At 51.4% G+C, this 16,092-nt stretch overlaps 5 protein-coding genes across 5 annotated transcripts; 3 read left to right on the forward strand and 2 right to left on the reverse strand.

Moving 5' to 3' along the window:
* Positions 1-1,899: 1,899 nt before the first annotated feature.
* ASPVEDRAFT_26908 (putative C6 transcription factor (OTam)) lies at positions 1,900-4,051 on the forward strand (the record flags this gene model as incomplete). The annotated part of the gene is made up of 2 exons (XM_040809960.1): positions 1,900-2,297; positions 2,359-4,051. 2 exons carry the CDS (start codon positions 1,900-1,902, stop codon positions 4,049-4,051), a joined length of 2,091 nt encoding a protein of 696 aa, XP_040665914.1.
* A 282-nt stretch (positions 4,052-4,333) lies between these two features.
* Positions 4,334-5,274, reverse strand: ASPVEDRAFT_188870 (alpha/beta hydrolase; the record flags this gene model as incomplete). Its single annotated transcript, XM_040809037.1, has 3 exons — positions 5,092-5,274; positions 4,719-5,060; positions 4,334-4,660 (listed from the first exon to the last, which is right to left on the reverse strand). The coding sequence occupies exons 1-3, from the start codon at positions 5,152-5,154 to the stop codon at positions 4,334-4,336; spliced, it is 732 nt and encodes a 243-aa protein (XP_040665915.1). The 5' UTR covers positions 5,155-5,274.
* Positions 5,275-5,452: 178 nt separating this feature from the next.
* ASPVEDRAFT_39559 (class I SAM-dependent DNA methyltransferase) lies at positions 5,453-6,435 on the reverse strand. Its single transcript, XM_040811945.1, has one exon. It carries the CDS (start codon positions 6,365-6,367, stop codon positions 5,681-5,683), a length of 687 nt encoding a protein of 228 aa, XP_040665916.1. The 5' UTR covers positions 6,368-6,435; the 3' UTR covers positions 5,453-5,680.
* A 426-nt stretch (positions 6,436-6,861) lies between these two features.
* ASPVEDRAFT_149127 (uncharacterized protein) lies at positions 6,862-10,221 on the forward strand (the record flags this gene model as incomplete). Its single annotated transcript, XM_040808190.1, has 8 exons — positions 6,862-7,123; positions 7,174-7,509; positions 7,563-7,672; positions 7,718-7,847; positions 8,880-9,028; positions 9,074-9,181; positions 9,235-9,623; positions 9,675-10,221. 8 exons carry the CDS (start codon positions 6,862-6,864, stop codon positions 10,213-10,215), a joined length of 2,025 nt encoding a protein of 674 aa, XP_040665917.1. The 3' UTR covers positions 10,216-10,221.
* Positions 10,222-13,511: 3,290 nt separating this feature from the next.
* Positions 13,512-15,773, forward strand: ASPVEDRAFT_39564 (DUF2841 domain-containing protein). The gene is made up of 5 exons (XM_040811946.1): positions 13,512-13,863; positions 13,927-14,134; positions 14,210-14,656; positions 14,723-14,908; positions 14,971-15,773. Exons 1-5 carry the CDS (start codon positions 13,771-13,773, stop codon positions 15,480-15,482), a joined length of 1,446 nt encoding a protein of 481 aa, XP_040665918.1. The 5' UTR covers positions 13,512-13,770; the 3' UTR covers positions 15,483-15,773.
* The last annotated feature ends 319 nt before the right edge of the window (positions 15,774-16,092 follow it).

Raw genomic sequence — 16,092 nt, forward strand, 5'->3', positions numbered from 1 at the left:
TTAACAGCAGCATTCTCAGGAAGGGATAAAGACTCTGGAGAGAAGAATATTCACCGGCCGAGGTCTTGAATCATCTCGAACACTCCGGATTTTACTCCGTAGTTCAACCGAAATCTCCCTAAGGCATGTCAGGTATGAATTCCCGCAGGATAAGGATAGGCTAAATTGATAAGGCTTGCAGGCTTGCAGTGGCGGAAATCAGGGCATATTATCGCCGATTATTATAGTCCGTGCATACTGCGATGCCCGATATTGCCTGATGTTTACTTGTTGATCATATTACATGCCCTTCAGCTAGATTCCCATATTCAATATCAGCGTCTTCTGTGTAACGTGATATCTCGACGGTTAAACAGCAAAGAGGTATCTCCAAATAAAGGTAATTAAGGCCAGTTGCCAAGACATCCGACAATGCGACACTTTTCCAGAAACGGAGCTCGATGCTCCGGCGGGCGGGGGGCCACATGCAAAGAAGCGTAAAATTTCCCCAGAGATGGGATTCCGAGTTTCTCCTAACCCATGTTTAAATTAGTAATGGGAACTCTGCCCCCGTCGCCTCCATCGAACCAGCGAGCTTGCAAGTCGAGGTCAGCAACGGAGTGATGCCCAAGCCCCGAGCCAGTCAAGTTATACCTGAGAGCTGGAGCTGTGAAGTGTGGGGAAAAGCCGCAATCCTGCAGGGCCGATCCCCGTTGCTCAATTTGGCACTAGTCCCGATTCACGAATCATGAGGGCTGTGATTGGGCCGCTGAGTTTGTTATCGCGGATTCTGATTGGCTGGGAGCTGGATTAGGTAATGGGTCGAGCGACGGGCTGCCCAGTCGGGTGGTTCCAGATTGAAATCAAGTTCCAAACCAGTGAGCTGGAGTGAGGTCATGCAGGCTCCCTCGACTTCCCCTGTGCGCACGACTTTCTTGGATCACAAGAGGACAAACTGAGAGATAATTCACAGGGGCAAGTGACCATGCAAGCCCAGTAGTGCAGCGCTGCCGCATCAGGGTTTGCCTCAGCGTTAGGTAACGGAACGGCCGACTGGGAAAACCAGTACGTAATACCAAGCCCGTTTCGGCAGCGGGCGAATCCACGACCCAATCAGGCAGAGGGGGCTTATCTCTGGCCTTTGAGGGCGCAGAAGCAGGAACCATCAACGAGGCCAAACGAGTGCTTTCTGTTACGTGTGGAAATCAACCTCACTTCACCTGCTTTCAGCACCGTGACGACCGCGGTGACTATTATATCATCCAGCTTTGGGCGTCGGGGAGGAACAGCAACGAGTCTCAAAATCTTAAAGATACCCGGCCTTTTCTCTGTAGCTCGAGCTCGGGGCGATAACTTTTGTAACTGAACTTGATACATATCACCGCCGGAGCCTCCGATTCCGCTCTGATAGATCTCCGTCCCTTTCCTCTCCGCCTGGAGATACCATTCCGTTACATCTGTGATTATCATTATCATTATCATTCTCCTCACTCGCTCGCCCATCGCGTCTGATAAGCTCCTGCGCTCCGGCTTCGTCTTGATAGCACAGCAGACGAGAGATCTCCTGCTCTCTTCCCCAACCCATTGGCTGCTGCTCCTGATCCCTGCCGGCCCTGGACTGTTCTCGATTGCCTGGTGGACTGTGCTTTTCGCATCTCCGGCTCTGTTCCGGATCTCGCCCATCGTCTCAGGTCTCCCAATCTCCCTTCCCCAGTAAACCCTCCTGGGGTTTGTCTGGCGGATTCCCGGGGACCCAGTTCATCGACTTCGTTACGTGACGGAATCGCGTTGATTCCGTCCTATCAATCTCCCGCCTTAACGTTGGAAAAGACGATCGTCTCCGCCCTATCTGCCCTCCAGCCTTTCCTCTTTTTTCTTTTACTCTATCTACTTCTATCGCCCCTCTATCGCCCCTTCTGAATGGCTACTGTTATCACTATCCAGTCGTCCTCGACGGCTGGTCTCCAGCAATCCTCTCCTTCAGACCGTCACCTTCTTCGTCCACTGGTGCAGAATAACCAGCAACAGCCGCTACAACCACAACTATCCCCCTCACCACCCGCCCCTATTGGTACTCTTCCTCGTCTCTCTGCGCAAGTCAGAGATGGACCCAGTTGTGACGCCTGTCTGCGCAGAAAGAGTCGGTGTGCAATGAACGAAATGGTCAACAAGTGTTACTCGTGCGACTTTCATCGCCAGGAGTGCACCTTCTCCTTGTCATCCTCCACCCCCACGGCCAGTCGCCCAAATACCGCAGACCACCCTTCAAAAAAGCGCAAGCTCGAGGAAGCTGTCCTGGATGTTGAATCCCCCAAAAGGTAATTCCAGCTGCCGATATGCATTACCAGAGTCAGGACGCTAATTGTTACTTACCAGCAGGCCGTCGACCGTTTCTAAACTCGACAGCACCGTGACTTTGAGCGAACACCGGCGCCTCAACACTGCCTACTGGCACCAAACGACTCAACACATTGGCCTCACTACTGAGCTGGAGCCCGCCCTTCTATCATATCTCCCGGTAGACCAGAACGACGAGAGCTTCGTAGCGACTTCTCGCGTGCGGAAACTTGGCGACGACGGCACGTTTATGCGAGTTGTAAACACGATGTCTCAGGCAGACAGCCCGACTGCCACGCTGGATTCAATTGAGAGCCTGGTTGCTCCTTATGGGTCTACCCTGGTAGAGCAGTTCTTCGAGCGCATTCACCCGACCTTCCCAATCTTATTGGAAGATGTCTTTCGTCAGTCATACAAGACCAGAAATGGCATCTCCCCGCTTCTACTCTCTGCCGTCTATGTTCTGGCTCTGAAATTTGCCGATATCGGACCAGCCTCACAGTCCGCACGGCGGCCTGATGCGGCTCGCCTGGAGGCCACTGCTTTGAAACTTCTCACCGAATCTCTACCATATGCATCATTATCGACAATTCAGGCCGGTCTTTTGCTTATGCAAAGGTCGACACTTGCAACAGCACCGCTGAATGCGCAGTTGGTGACTGCTGGATTCGAACTCGGTCTTCACCAGGATTGTTCCAATTGGCGAATGGAGACATGGGAGAAGGGACTCCGGAAACGTTTGGCATGGGCGCTTTACATGCAGGACAAGTGGTCAGCGATGGTACACGGACGACCTTCACATGTTGTTTCCTCCAACTGGACGGTCCAGGACCTTGTCGAAGATGACTTTACCGACGCCTTCGCCTCGACCTCATCTCAACCCGAAGACGCGCCTGTGGGCCATGGTCCGCTTTTCTTCTGCCACCTGGTAGCTCTTACCACGATTCTTTCCGACATTCTCGACCGATTTTACACGCTTCAGTCGATCGAAGAGTTCAAAGCTGCCGGGAACAACCGAACGCGGCTGATCTTGGAACGCGCCAAACCGGCTCAGATCCGTCTGAAGGACTGGTTTGCGCGCCTCCCTACACCGCTGAAATTGGATTCAGCCACCGATATCTTCGAGACGATTACAGAAGAAAACGCCCGAAACGGGGCACTACACCTTTCCTACTTTGCAACCGAAATAACCCTTCATCGCTGTATTGTGCGATCCCTTTCTCCCGACGCCACCGACGCATATCTCTCTCATATCTGCCGCTCAGCCGCCAAGACTCGACTCATCTCAGCGATGGACTTTGTGAACCGACTTCGACCGCCTCACCTACGGTCTTTCTGGCCGGCGGCATCTCGAACGCACTTTGCACTGATCGGGTCTTTTGGCATTCTCCTTCGTGTAACGGCACCGACCAAGGAGGAGGCCGAGTTTTACCGCCTCCGTCTGTGCGAGTACCGGTGGACACTGAGCGTGAGCAAGAAAGACGCCGAGTTCCTGGAGTTCGCGCTGGAAAGCCTGGACAACGCAACGGAGCTCGACCACCACGTTCCCGCGAAACCAGGCATCGACGAGCTGATGACTTCCTCGGCCAAACCTGTCACACAGCGACGGACGATGCATGAGAACTCGATGCTAGACCTAGACCCTCAACAAGGGGCCGAGTTTTCCGGACTAGCGTCCCCCGCTACCTCGATTAGCGAAGAGAGCATGCACGATGGTGCTTTGGCTCCGCTATAACCTCACGACTTACCTCACGCGATAATGACTTTTCTTTCGATCAGGCTTGCCGATTATACGGTTTATTTTGTAAAGCCGAGCTCATATTGATACCTCTTACGACGACTTCCCTGGATGGATGGACGAATATTTTTATTTGACTTGTATATATTCACGATGGTATTATAGACTGGATGGGTGATAGATTACAAAGCAATACTACTCGAATCTTGTATTATGAATATAAATTGCACCGTTATACTTCTAGTCATTCAATTGTAATCTAGTACCTAATCTTGCTTCCTATGACTTCTCCGCCAAATCCACCAAAACCCCAACCATCTCATCCGGAATACTCAAAAACGGCCAATGCGACGCCTTGAGCCTATAAGTAAGACAGTCCTCCCCCATCTTGTCCACCATAATTTCCTGCACAGGCGGCGGCAGCATCCCGTCCTCGTCGCAGATGATATACGCAACCGGGATCTGGCCCCAGGGCTCATAGGTAGCCGGGCCGAAAAAGACAGCGCGCGAGGTTTGCACCAGCTCGGACTGCCACTTCTTTTGGTCGTCTAAGGTTAGATCATGGAATGCGATGGAGGGGTCAGTGGCGCAGTAGACGTAGTCGCCCTGTACTGTTAGCCCTCACCCCTCACAAAAAGACAACGGGGTATATGCTGGTCCGTACATCAGCGTGCATCCAAGGCAAAAGCTCCCCACCAAGCATATCAACCAAACTCATCCCCTTATCCAAAGCAAAAGCAGCTAGATACGCAACTCTGCATACACCACCGGGTTTACGAATACCAGCAGCCGCACGATCCGTCTTGGATAAGCCCTCGACGGCGCAAGAGGCGACCACGCCGCCGTAGGAGTGCGCGACGACAATAACATCCTTCCCCTCTGCCTCGATGAGACGGGTTAGCACGGAGCGCAGGGACGAGACGTCGTCTTGCAGGGTTTTGGTTGGGGGCTCCGAGCCGACGGAGGGGTGGGGTGGCGTTTCGCAGGGGATGCCCTTTTCGAGGAGCTTTGCGGTGATCGAGGAGCTTTGCGGTGACGGTGGCGAAGGCAGATGGTTTTGTCCAGGCGCCGAGGGAGAAGACGATTGTTGGGGTGGTCATTGTGTCTTTAGTATTGGATTGGACTGGGAGTATAGCATTCTAGAGTATGGACTGGATAGGCTTCGTACTATTTATAAGGCTCTGGTATCCCCGCGTGGGATGCAATGGGGCTTTCCCCTCGTGGAGAGCTGAAGACGTTGTGTAAATCAGTGGAGTCCATATCCGAATGTTCAAGGATGGACAGAATGGTGGGGGTTTCTCCAGTGCGTATCCGATACATTAGGGCTGCTCCATGTACATGTGCATATAAGCCAGATAAAGCCAGCATTCAAGGAATATATGAAATATATGACTATATCTGGATATGAATAGCTGAATGACTGTTCTGCACTCGGGATTGCTTACATTAATCTTCTTAGACTTAATTCCGATCTCATTTCGGAAGTGTCCAGCACATCCGACCAGATGGATCCGATATATCGGATACAACTCTTCGAACACATTGGGCATTGACAAGTTAATACTACATCCGTAAGTGTTGGCATTAAGCCTAGCAGGCCTCCAAACACCATATACCTATATCAAGTTACAATCTCCTCAAAACAACCATCTTCCCACTGCTGCTCTCGTTCTCTACAATCCCAAACTCCTCGACATCCGCCCTCACCACCCCCTCCCTCTCGAGCCTGTCCACCTCAGCCCTATATCCCATCTCTTCCCAAACTCCCCCATGCACCGTCGCAACCACCAACCCCTCTCCACCCCCCTTGACAAGCCTCACAAACTCCGTAAAAACAGCCGGCCCAACATGCCCCTTCGTCAACGTCCCCACACAAACAACAACATCATACTCCGCATCCCCCCGTTTAATCCCACGGGGAACGTTCAAATCCGCCGTCTCAAGATCCCGATACACGCCTTTCCCCCTTGCAACATCCAACATGCCTATACTGAGATCAACCCCGTCAATAGCACTGATCTCGCCCAGGGGTGACCGGGCCAAACATTCGCCGACAAGACCCGTCCCGCACCCGGCGTCGAGGATGTTTAACTTTGACGAGTTATTATTGCTATCGCCGGTTGAACCTGAGATAAGTGATGGCGATGAAAGTGCTTTAAGGACAGCCTCGACACACCGTCGTGGGGATGCGTAGCTTGCGCTGTTGAGGTCCTTGTCGTACCCGGCAGCCCATTCGTTGTAGAGGTCTTGGGCGGAGGCAGAGGAGCCGAGAGCGAAGGCGCGTTGGAGGTAGAGGTCGACGGGGGCTGACATGGTATGATTCAGTAATTGAATGGAAGTGATGGAATAGTAGAGTTGATAGTTGTTGTTGGAGGAGAGAGTAGTTGGAGAATGTTGGAGATGAGGATGCGGGGAAGTTGCTCCACTCCGGCTGCTCCCGATGTATACACTATAAAATAATATTATCATGAGAATACTATCATGATAATATTATCGAGACGGATAATTAAACAGTCAAGGAGAAGTGAGGTTGAGTTTCTTAATGGTTGACTGTCTAACGCTTCTATACAAGAATGCATTGTCACTGACACTTATCCTGTCAGTAATCGAGTCTTGCAAATGTAGATGCTTATAATCAGTATCTTAACCAAAGACTACTACGTACCGCAGACGAAGGTCATGCCACCACAACAGTCTGCAGAGTTTATTACCAGAGCTTATTTCAAGTCTGACTTTATGACTTAAATACGTTGACATGCCAAGTCCTTCTCTAACCTATTTGCTTAACTGTTCGCTTTATTCTCACCATGTTCGCCAACTGGAGCCCTAAAGAATGCGCCAGATGGCAAGGACGATTAAACAACTGGTTCAACCAGCGAGTCTACGACAACGTCGACGCCCGAACACGACGCGAGTTTCAAGCTCTCATGGACTCATTCCCCTTGGACAGCCTGACCTTCGATCACAACTGCCTAGATGCCACCTTTGGGATCCGTCATAACCCATCTGGCGGTGGGATCTGGGAGTTACGCGACAGTGAGCTGGTGCCAGTGAGCCAGTGTGTCTTGGGTATATCTACCATTCAGTCAAACTATCCAAGCTAACTAATCTACTACCAGCCTTCGAACAAGAAGATACCGACCCAGCTTCCAGCTCTCTATGGACGAAAACACTCATCCGCACACGTTTATCCGCTATACTCCAATTTCTCACCGACATCAACGACGGGACCGTATCGTCCATCGCCGACATCAACGCCGGATACTGGAAGTTCGAGAAAAGCCAGGTCCGCCGGTGGACGAAGTACAAGGGCTCCAGGGTCTTTCTGAACTGCTCCGCCAATTACATGCTCTGGCACGGCGGTCCGCAGGAACTAGATGTTAGTCTTGTTGTTGTGGAGGCGGCGAGGGAGGGGAATGCGCTGTCTGCGATGCGGATGGCTTTGCCTTCGATGGGTTTGTATATACCAGCACACTCTACCACGATTGAATCTAACAGTGGATAATAGGAATGATCCACCGGGCCAGAAAGGACGCTGACAGACTGAACTGTTCTGTGTTTGGGATAGGTACGGACGGCTATCAATGGGTGTTTGCTGCGATTGATAACAACTCTGAGGTATGACCCTCTCCTAGTTTACTAGCTATAGCTGACAGGGCGCAGTACTCTTGGATTAGCATAGAATGGGACACGCTCGAGAACCAGACTCAAATAGTCAGCCACCTGAGCAGGATCATGCGACGGACAGCCTTTCTGGCAGCTGGCAGTATCAATATCCCAGGACCCAGCGTTAGTCAGATAACCGGATGCACAATCACGAGCGAAGTCATGGAATAAAACTAGGGTTTACTCTGCTAAATGGCCAAAGACGAGGTCCTAACCAGAGTACAGACCGGTCGAATAGCAACGGCCAAGAACGCAGTGTGCCATGGAACCAAAGTTCGAGCAGCGACGATACGGAGCGTCTCCGGCTTAAAAAAAAATGGCTCAGGACTTGGAGTCTAGACATAATGTTAATGAATGACTGGTTCTTGGGGAAGAGGTCCACTACTCAGTGCATCGGCCTTCTCCGGACCTTCCTGGACAAAGGGCTCTTCTCTCTACCTTTGTTGGGATTTGGAATCTGTCCAGCCTGAGCTTCAAGCCTGTTCCATCCATAGTCACCTATTCTGGTATCCTGATCTATCGCAGACAATGAAATCATTAATTATTCAAATAAATTTTTAATTTTTAATATGAATTACCAAGTATTCCCGGTGATGCGACCGGCGAACTTCCCCTCGTCGGGATCCCCGAGTTAGGCCGAGTTAGGGCTAAACGGCTGTTATACAATCTCTATACAAGAGCAACGACGATCACCAACTCAGCCCAAGTATCGTAGGAGATCTCCTCATTCCAGGCCGGAAAGCTCCGTCAGCCACTCCGAAATCGCCAGCCAGATCCAGAGCTAAGTAAAACCAAAGCCAGCCAGTGAGCGACTATAGGCGAACCATAGTTCGTCCCTTTCCAGTCCTGCGGAATGTCACCTCGCACCTCTCCCCAAGATCACCGTCACCATTCCAATGAGCTTATATCCCGCGGATCCACACGATCGAGACATGGAATGTCACCGATTTTAAGGTTACCCTGCAAGCTCCTTAAGACTGACGCGCCGGGTCGCCGCCCCGAGATCCAACCACGGAATGATCCTGCGCAGCTCTTTATTCTCCAGTCTTTGTGCTGGTCGGAATACTTATATCTCCTCCTGCTAGTTTGGTCTATCTGCTGCTTGTTCGACTAACCCACAGCTGATAATGTGAACTGGATAGGATGACCTCGACTGCAGACAGGGTCGACGACATCGACTACCAGATCTGGATCGGCACAGTCGTCACCGTCGTGGCTGCGACTGTCGCCGTGACGCTGCGTTTCGTGTCGCGCCATCTTGCAAGGTCTGGCTACTGGTGGGATGACTGGGTGATTGTAGCCTCACTGGTATATATATACTATGATTCTATCAAGCAGAGCTAATATCGGTAGATCGTCAATTGGGGCATGGCAGCCACGCGCTGGGCGCAAGTCCTCCTATTTGGCTTTGGAAGACACAACGAAGACAATGCGGTCGAGAGCATAGTCGGATATCAAAAGGTGCCCTATATCACCCATATACATATGTGTGTGCGTGTGTACTAACAGAACAGAGCTTCATGGCCATCCAAATCGTCTACTTCACCAACGCAGTCCTCACAAAATCCTCCCTCCTCCTCTTCTACCAGCGCATCTTCGGCATCGTCAAATCCTTCCGCTACACCCTCTGGATCTCCTGGTTCCTCATAACCGGCTACTTCGTCGCCTGCGTCATCGCCTCAATCGCAGGCTGCAATCCCCCCTCCTATATCTGGGACCGCTTCCGCGACCCAAATACCCCCGGCGGCTGCTTCGACGAAGTCGCCTTCTTTCGCTGGAACGGCCTGGCGAACCTCCTCCTCGACGTCCTAATGCTCGTCCTGCCCCTGCCGATGGTATGGCGCATGCGCACGAGTCGCCGGCAGAAAGTCCTCTTGACGGGCATTTTCCTCATGGGGAGTTTGTACGTACCTTCAATACACTTACAGTTATAGTTAGGGTGCTAACTTAGCAGCGTCTGCGTCGTCTCCCTCCTACGCATCATCTCCTTCGATGTCTCCGACCGCCGCGACCCAACATACACGCAGGTCCCCTCGTCAACGTGGTCGTCCGTCGAGCAAGGGATTGGCATTGTGTGCGCGTGTCTGCCGACCCTGCGTCCGCTGCGCCGTCTGTGCGCGTGCGGCGGTCGGTTCCGGCGCGACTCGTGGAAGCGCAGCGCGAGTAGCACCAGTGCGTCGAACTCGAACTCGAACTCGAATCGATCGTCGGGGTTTGAGCGGAGGGGGGTGGTGCAGATGGGGGCGGGTGGTGGTGGTGATGGTCATTGCGGCGAGGGGGAGGGGAGAAGGTGGGCGGACTACGCGGGGCCGGGGCTGAGGCCTGGTCCTGGGTCTAATCCTGGCACTGATCCTGGGTCTGGGTTTGAGCACGGTCGTGGTCTTGATCCTGATCGAGATCCTGTCGGGGCTTATGCGCACCCGGGCCTTTGGGGAGAGATTGAGACTGGGAGCGGGGTTGATGAGAGGGGGATTACTGCGAGGGGCGAAGTTTAGATGCAAAGTTGTATTATATACATATTCTAATGACTAGTAATGAGAATACATATTCACTGCTACAATCAAGTCGCAACTTGACTATATATATAACTTACCAGACAGTCTTGGTTTAGGGCTTCAACTGTTGCACCCGATGCTGACAGCCACCATAATGCCATGACATTAATGTTATCTGGTACCCCTATCTGGTCCGCAAACCAGACAGTGTACTTCCGCGAGAGGAGTAGCCCAACATCCAGTCACACAACCAGCCACACTCGACAAGACAAATACCACACTGGTGTTGCGCGCGGTTCCTTGAACTCGACTGTCCCCCAAGAGGCACGAACATCCGTCTGCACGACAAGCCGAACTATTGGCATCCCTTTCGGCTGGAAGCCGCCCCTTGCTTCAGTGTCTCCAGTTGGAAATTAACTCCGGCCAAATGAAAATGATGAAGAAACTGGAACCCTTTCATTGCACTGGCCCTTGAACGCGACAACGCGTAAGTCCGAGACTGCGTCGTCAGTTGTGACGAGCGAGCCCTATGGAGTCGTTGCCCCTTCCAACATGAATCATTTCCTGCCCTCGGAGAATACGATGGTAAATGCAAGCAATATTGCAGGGGAGTTCTCCCAAGATGCTAATTCGTTTCCCATCTGTCTTCCCGACGGCGATGTATCAGTTCGCCATCCGCCATTTATCCCGTGTGGCCACTCTAGTAGCAGGGATGGCCCAATTCGAGCTCTGCGATGCAACCAGAGGGACATGCTTTTGTGGCAAAAAGACGAGGCGCAAAGATCGATCGAGCTCCTGATCGTAGTCCCTGATCGAATTCATGATGCAGTTCGCCGATGGCCCAGATTCAGAATGCATCGCCAAAAATACCACCGCCCCCCGACTGCCGCGGGTGGAGCTCTGAGGATTTGTTGAGAAGTGACAGACGTCGAGCCTCTCCATCTTCCTAGTGGGTCTTGCTTTCGCCTTTTGTATGTATCACTCCCAAACCAGTCCCCCGGGACCACCGCGGGATATTCATTGTTTGACGCCTTTCCTATCCCAGAGACCTAGACTGAAGTCTATTAAGCCACATGGCAAGAAATGACCGGAAAGGATGTGAATGATCCGCGAGCCGTGGACTCTCACCCGGGAGGGAAACGCCGCCAAAGCGTAATGGGGGTTGCGCAAATCAGTGGAGTTACTTGGTGGATGGAGTCTGGCACCCGATACATAAACAATTGCCAAAGTACAAACTCTCTTCGGAAGCAAGATCCTGATAGTGTGCTGTGAGAAATGAAACAATCTGCTGGATGTAAGCGTGCGTGCATATGGCAGCGGCTGTAACCTAAGTAAACCTCACGTTGCCTGTGGTGGACGTGGTCGAGCGTGGTTCATCCCCGTCGGGGCAAATCCATTGCATCGAGTCCGGATACACACAGGAAGGGTTTGAAGTTTGAAACGATAAGTACGGGGCCTACAAAGGTGTGCGTCATTCCCCGGTCGATTCATCTATTTCTGTCAGTGTTCAGGCTGTTTCTGCGGGGCTGAGAGATAATGAGATTATACTCGTTATCGTCCGATACTGGTACCAAACCACGGTTCATCGGTTTCCCAGAAGCAAAACATTCTCTAACTGGCATAAATAAAAACTCTGAAGGCCTCTTGTGGGGGCATCGCTTGCGTATCAGGAAACCGCAAGACGTTTGGCGCCTGTCCCTATGCGATAGATCAAATTCATACGTAGATTCGTCGTTGCTCGGGCCTCAACCCACAAGCCACATCTGCACGGTTTCCTGGCAGCTGGTATCCTCTCACACCCACCAGGAAGTCGGCTGAAGTTTTGGCGTCATTGAAACTTGATGGATGATCATAGGCAATCATGCAAAAAAAGAAATTATTAAAAAGCAGGCCCGTTTCCCCGCAAAACATGAGCAGTTTCGACTTTCGCCTCCCTCCCAGTCGCGACTTGAGGATTTAGGGTTCTCGCACTGCACTAATAACCGGCCAGCGTCGCCCACTCGCCCTGCGACCAGGGTCTGTGTGTTGCTGTCCAAATGCTGCTGCCCTTCTTCTCTTAATGCAGGTGCCCGATGAGGCACTTCGGAGTTGACTCGTGACGATCAATAACAGTAAGCAGTTCAACTACCGTCGTTGGGTCCAAGATCCGTTGCAGAAACCGGCCTGAATCGTGAACTTCAGCCGTGGCCTCAGGGAAGTGTCTGTAGCTCCAAGTAGGATATTCCAGGCCCAAGTTTATGGTTCTCGGTCGGGTAAAGAATAAGCTCCGTTCCTGAGGGCACTGTCAGTAGACTTTGGGAACCATGGTCGGGATGTCAGTGATCAGCGGTCAGCAACGCACGGATGTTGCGTCTTTCTCCAGCTTTGCCAAAGCGGTATGTCGTTAAGACTCCCAAAGGAACAGTTCCCACTGGCGGGGGTATGGTTTCCAGACGCAACTATCGAGCGGGTCAGCGCGGTTTCGTGTGGATGTGCAGGTTCATTGGTTTTCTATTTTGCCACTCCAGAAGAGACGAAAGAGAGCTTGCATAGTCTCTGTGCTCGATCCCCGATCAGGCCGTGGGCCATTCATTGAATTGCGAGTCAAGCTCGAAGTAGCGTCCTGACACGCCGAGACGTCTGGGATGCTCCTGTTGACAAATCAAGATAATCCGGTGGCCCAATGGCCGGGAATATCCAGAATCAAATTTCACTTCTGGAAATTGTGGCGATTGCATTTCCCATCTCGAGCTGGGAGAGCGAGTCGGCAATTTCGACCGTTCCTCATGTGGCCAGGCTATTACACCAGCGCCTGCGAGACGGTCGTAGACGATCGGCATCGATACAGCGAATGTGGAACAATAGTCGTCCAGGAGCTCTAGATCAAGCTACTGGCTTTCCCAGAGTTTCCCAATGTAGCCGCAAACTCGGTGCCATGGACGCCCGTCCAGCTTCCGAAACTTATTCTGATAGCATCTTGCCTGCGTATGAACCGCGGGGTGACAACCGTGAAGTTTCATTGCTCAACTGCCCTCGTCTAGAGGATGATCACCATAAAAAAATAAGCTTCCCAGCTTGTAGAGCATACGAGTTTCTCAAGTCGTTGTAGAGAAGAAGCAAATCCTGGTCAAGAAGAAACGGACGGGGATCAAGCGCCCAACGTCCCAGGATATGGAGACTTTCGGTTCACCAATTGGATGATCTTTCTCCAGTGGCTGGACCTTTTTGCTCTGTATGTATTTGTTTTCCTTGCATTAGCCTGAACGTCATGTCAGCCACAAGGATGTACTGACAGAGACAGTCGGCCAAGAATCCTAAAGACGTACTTTTTTTTTCCGTTGCACCTTTAGTTCTTGACCCAATCAGAGCACTGCTGCTGTTGACAGAAATGATATATTTGGGTTCGCCCAACTCTCCTCGATTGCTTCAGGTCAAAAGCTGAGCCAACAGTCTACATCCGGCTATTTTCCAACTCTCTCCTCAACCTTCTCATACCTGCACGCACCCAGAGTTAATCGAAGATATCAGAACTTAAGTCGGTGTATCTCACCAAGCATGACAAGTCCAACATATAGAATGGACCCATTGGGGCAACCCGGAATGGTCAAGGACGAAGAGCACCGTCAGATGGTATCGTATCACGATATGACTGCTCAGTCAGGGTCGAATGTAGGAACCCGGGGATGCGCCCGCTTCAGAATGATGACCTGTACTAACCATGACCCCGTATAGGACTTCCAGTGTCACCAGCCCACTCAATTTGCGCTCCCATACTCTCACTTTGCCATCATGTACATCGACCACCGAGGAGAACTCCAGGCCGAAACATCATCATCCATCACCGGATACGAGAAGGCAATTTTCACAGACGAAGTGCAAGACCGGTTTTTGAAATTGGCCAATGGAGAATGGCAGCCCAATGTGCAAAACATTCACTCAGGTAAGTCGGGGAAGAAAGAGAAGTTCAAGTTATGTGAAGTGAAGGAAGCCGAGAAGCTCACTCTTTCCCAAACAGACATGGCCTTGTCCAACTCTACTACTCCAAGTTCCTGGTACCACCCAACCCAAGCACGACCCGTAGGCCTCATTCCTTGCGAGTGGCAGTCGCTCCAGAACAAGCGGCACAGGCGCGGTCTGCGACGCGTTGACTCAGGTACCGGACACGGATGGGAGCCTCCATCTCCCAGCCCGACCCTTAAGAGATCAACTCTCCGGGTCGGGCAGACGAAGCTTCTAAGAGCGTACTACGAAAAGGCATTTGATTGTTTCCAGCAACTCAACTGCCGAGTGATTGCAAAGGCTTTTGTCAAGCTGGTTGAGCCCCGAAAACAAGTCATGCATCCATACAATGGTCGAAGAACAGTGGCCGGATCCTCCCAAGAGAATGACCCCGAAAAGACGAAGCCGAAATGGTGGCCCACTGGAGTAACACATAAGGAACCTGATCACCTGGGCAAGCCTGGTAAGATCCTTGTACCTGTCCCTGTGCCATGTTTGTTGGTGGTGCTAAATGAACCTGTCCTTGCAGAACGAATTCGATTGCTCGTACATATCCTCTGTGAGCTGAGGGAGAGTCATGGGGTCACTGCAGAGAAGCTGAAGGATGCTGGACAAGATGTAAGACGGCAGATAGTACCAGCAATGCGCTTACAAGTTCTGGATGAAATTTATTATGTTCGCGGGATGGAGGAACTTTACTTGGATGGAAAAATCAGTATGACTTCTCCCATTCCTGCTCAGATGGATCAAAGCACTAACGTCTTGTCAACCTAACAGGTGGCGACACCACAATCCATGTGTCCCATGTCCATATGGAGGAGGAGCTACAAGGACAAGTGATCAGCAACAATACTTACGACCCGCTGGCCACGATGCCAACCGTACAAAGAGATCAACAGACCGTACGCAGATCACAGCGGGACATACCTATAATTTCAGAAGACAGCCATTACCCGATCATGAGAAGCAACAAACGACCAGCCGACTCCGATTGTTACCAACCCATATCACCGGCGTCATCCTCTCCGTCAGTCAGCCGCAAGAGTTCCATGGAGAGAAACCTCCCTGCCTATTCATCCGACATAGACCCGGCTATACTATCGGGGACTGAGCCCGTCAGAAGTCCGTTAGAGCCCCAGGGCCTCCACGCTGCAGGGCCTACCTCTATACCCGACTACTTTGCCCACCAGTTCGCAACGCCATCTACCGCACACAGCACCCATCCCGGATATTGGGGCACACTGGCGGCGCCTAATGTGCACCCGCAGTTTGCCTTTACCGGATATTGAATATATATTGCGGCCTTGAGGCCACAGGTCACACGACGTATCTTATACATATTTTCGTTTCTCTGTCATTTGCTTTTTTGTGCCGTTATAGCGGATATTTGGTATATATGGGAGCTTTTATGGACATATACATTAATCATATTTTCTTTCGGGTTGCCCAGGATAGCAACAGATATTTTGAGGAAGCTTGAACAATATTTCACATTTCCTATGTTCGTGTGGCTAGATGTATAAACGTCCGGTTTGACGTCTCACCGTGTACACAGTAAATTCTGAGACTAGGGCATGGAATAATTTTAACATTATTAAAAAAAAAAAAAAAAAAAAAAAAAAAATAGATATCATACAAGTGACCAATACACAATTTGAGCGCCTGGCTTATCTTATCGGTCACTGAATATATGTAGGCTCGCTGCGAAGCCTGCGAGTCACTCAGTAAGGCTGCTGGAAGGCTGTACCCTGAATATGTATGCCTGAGGTATCTATTGCCACCCATGATGGAACCTTCAGGCCCCGCTATGGTGCAGATCCCGTGGCCAGACCCCCAACTCAAGCTTCAACCAACCACAAGCTGCAACGCGTGCACACGCAAAACATCGTCACTCCCACT

This window comes from Aspergillus versicolor (genome assembly GCF_001890125.1).
Source record: "Aspergillus versicolor CBS 583.65 unplaced genomic scaffold ASPVEscaffold_3, whole genome shotgun sequence".
NCBI lineage: Eukaryota > Fungi > Ascomycota > Eurotiomycetes > Eurotiales > Aspergillaceae > Aspergillus > Aspergillus versicolor.

Coding starts and splice junctions, on each gene's coding strand:
- ASPVEDRAFT_39559 (XM_040811945.1), bottom strand. CDS start 6,367: ATGTCAGCCCCCGTCGACCTCTACCTCCAACGCGCCTTCGCTCTCGGC.
- ASPVEDRAFT_39564 (XM_040811946.1), top strand. CDS start 13,771: ATGGACCCATTGGGGCAACCCGGAATGGTCAAGGACGAAGAGCACCGT. Junction 14,135..14,209: donor TGTGCAAAACATTCACTCAG/GTAAGTCGGGGA, acceptor TTTCCCAAACAG/ACATGGCCTTGTCCAACTCT. Junction 14,657..14,722: donor TGATCACCTGGGCAAGCCTG/GTAAGATCCTTG, acceptor CTGTCCTTGCAG/AACGAATTCGATTGCTCGTA.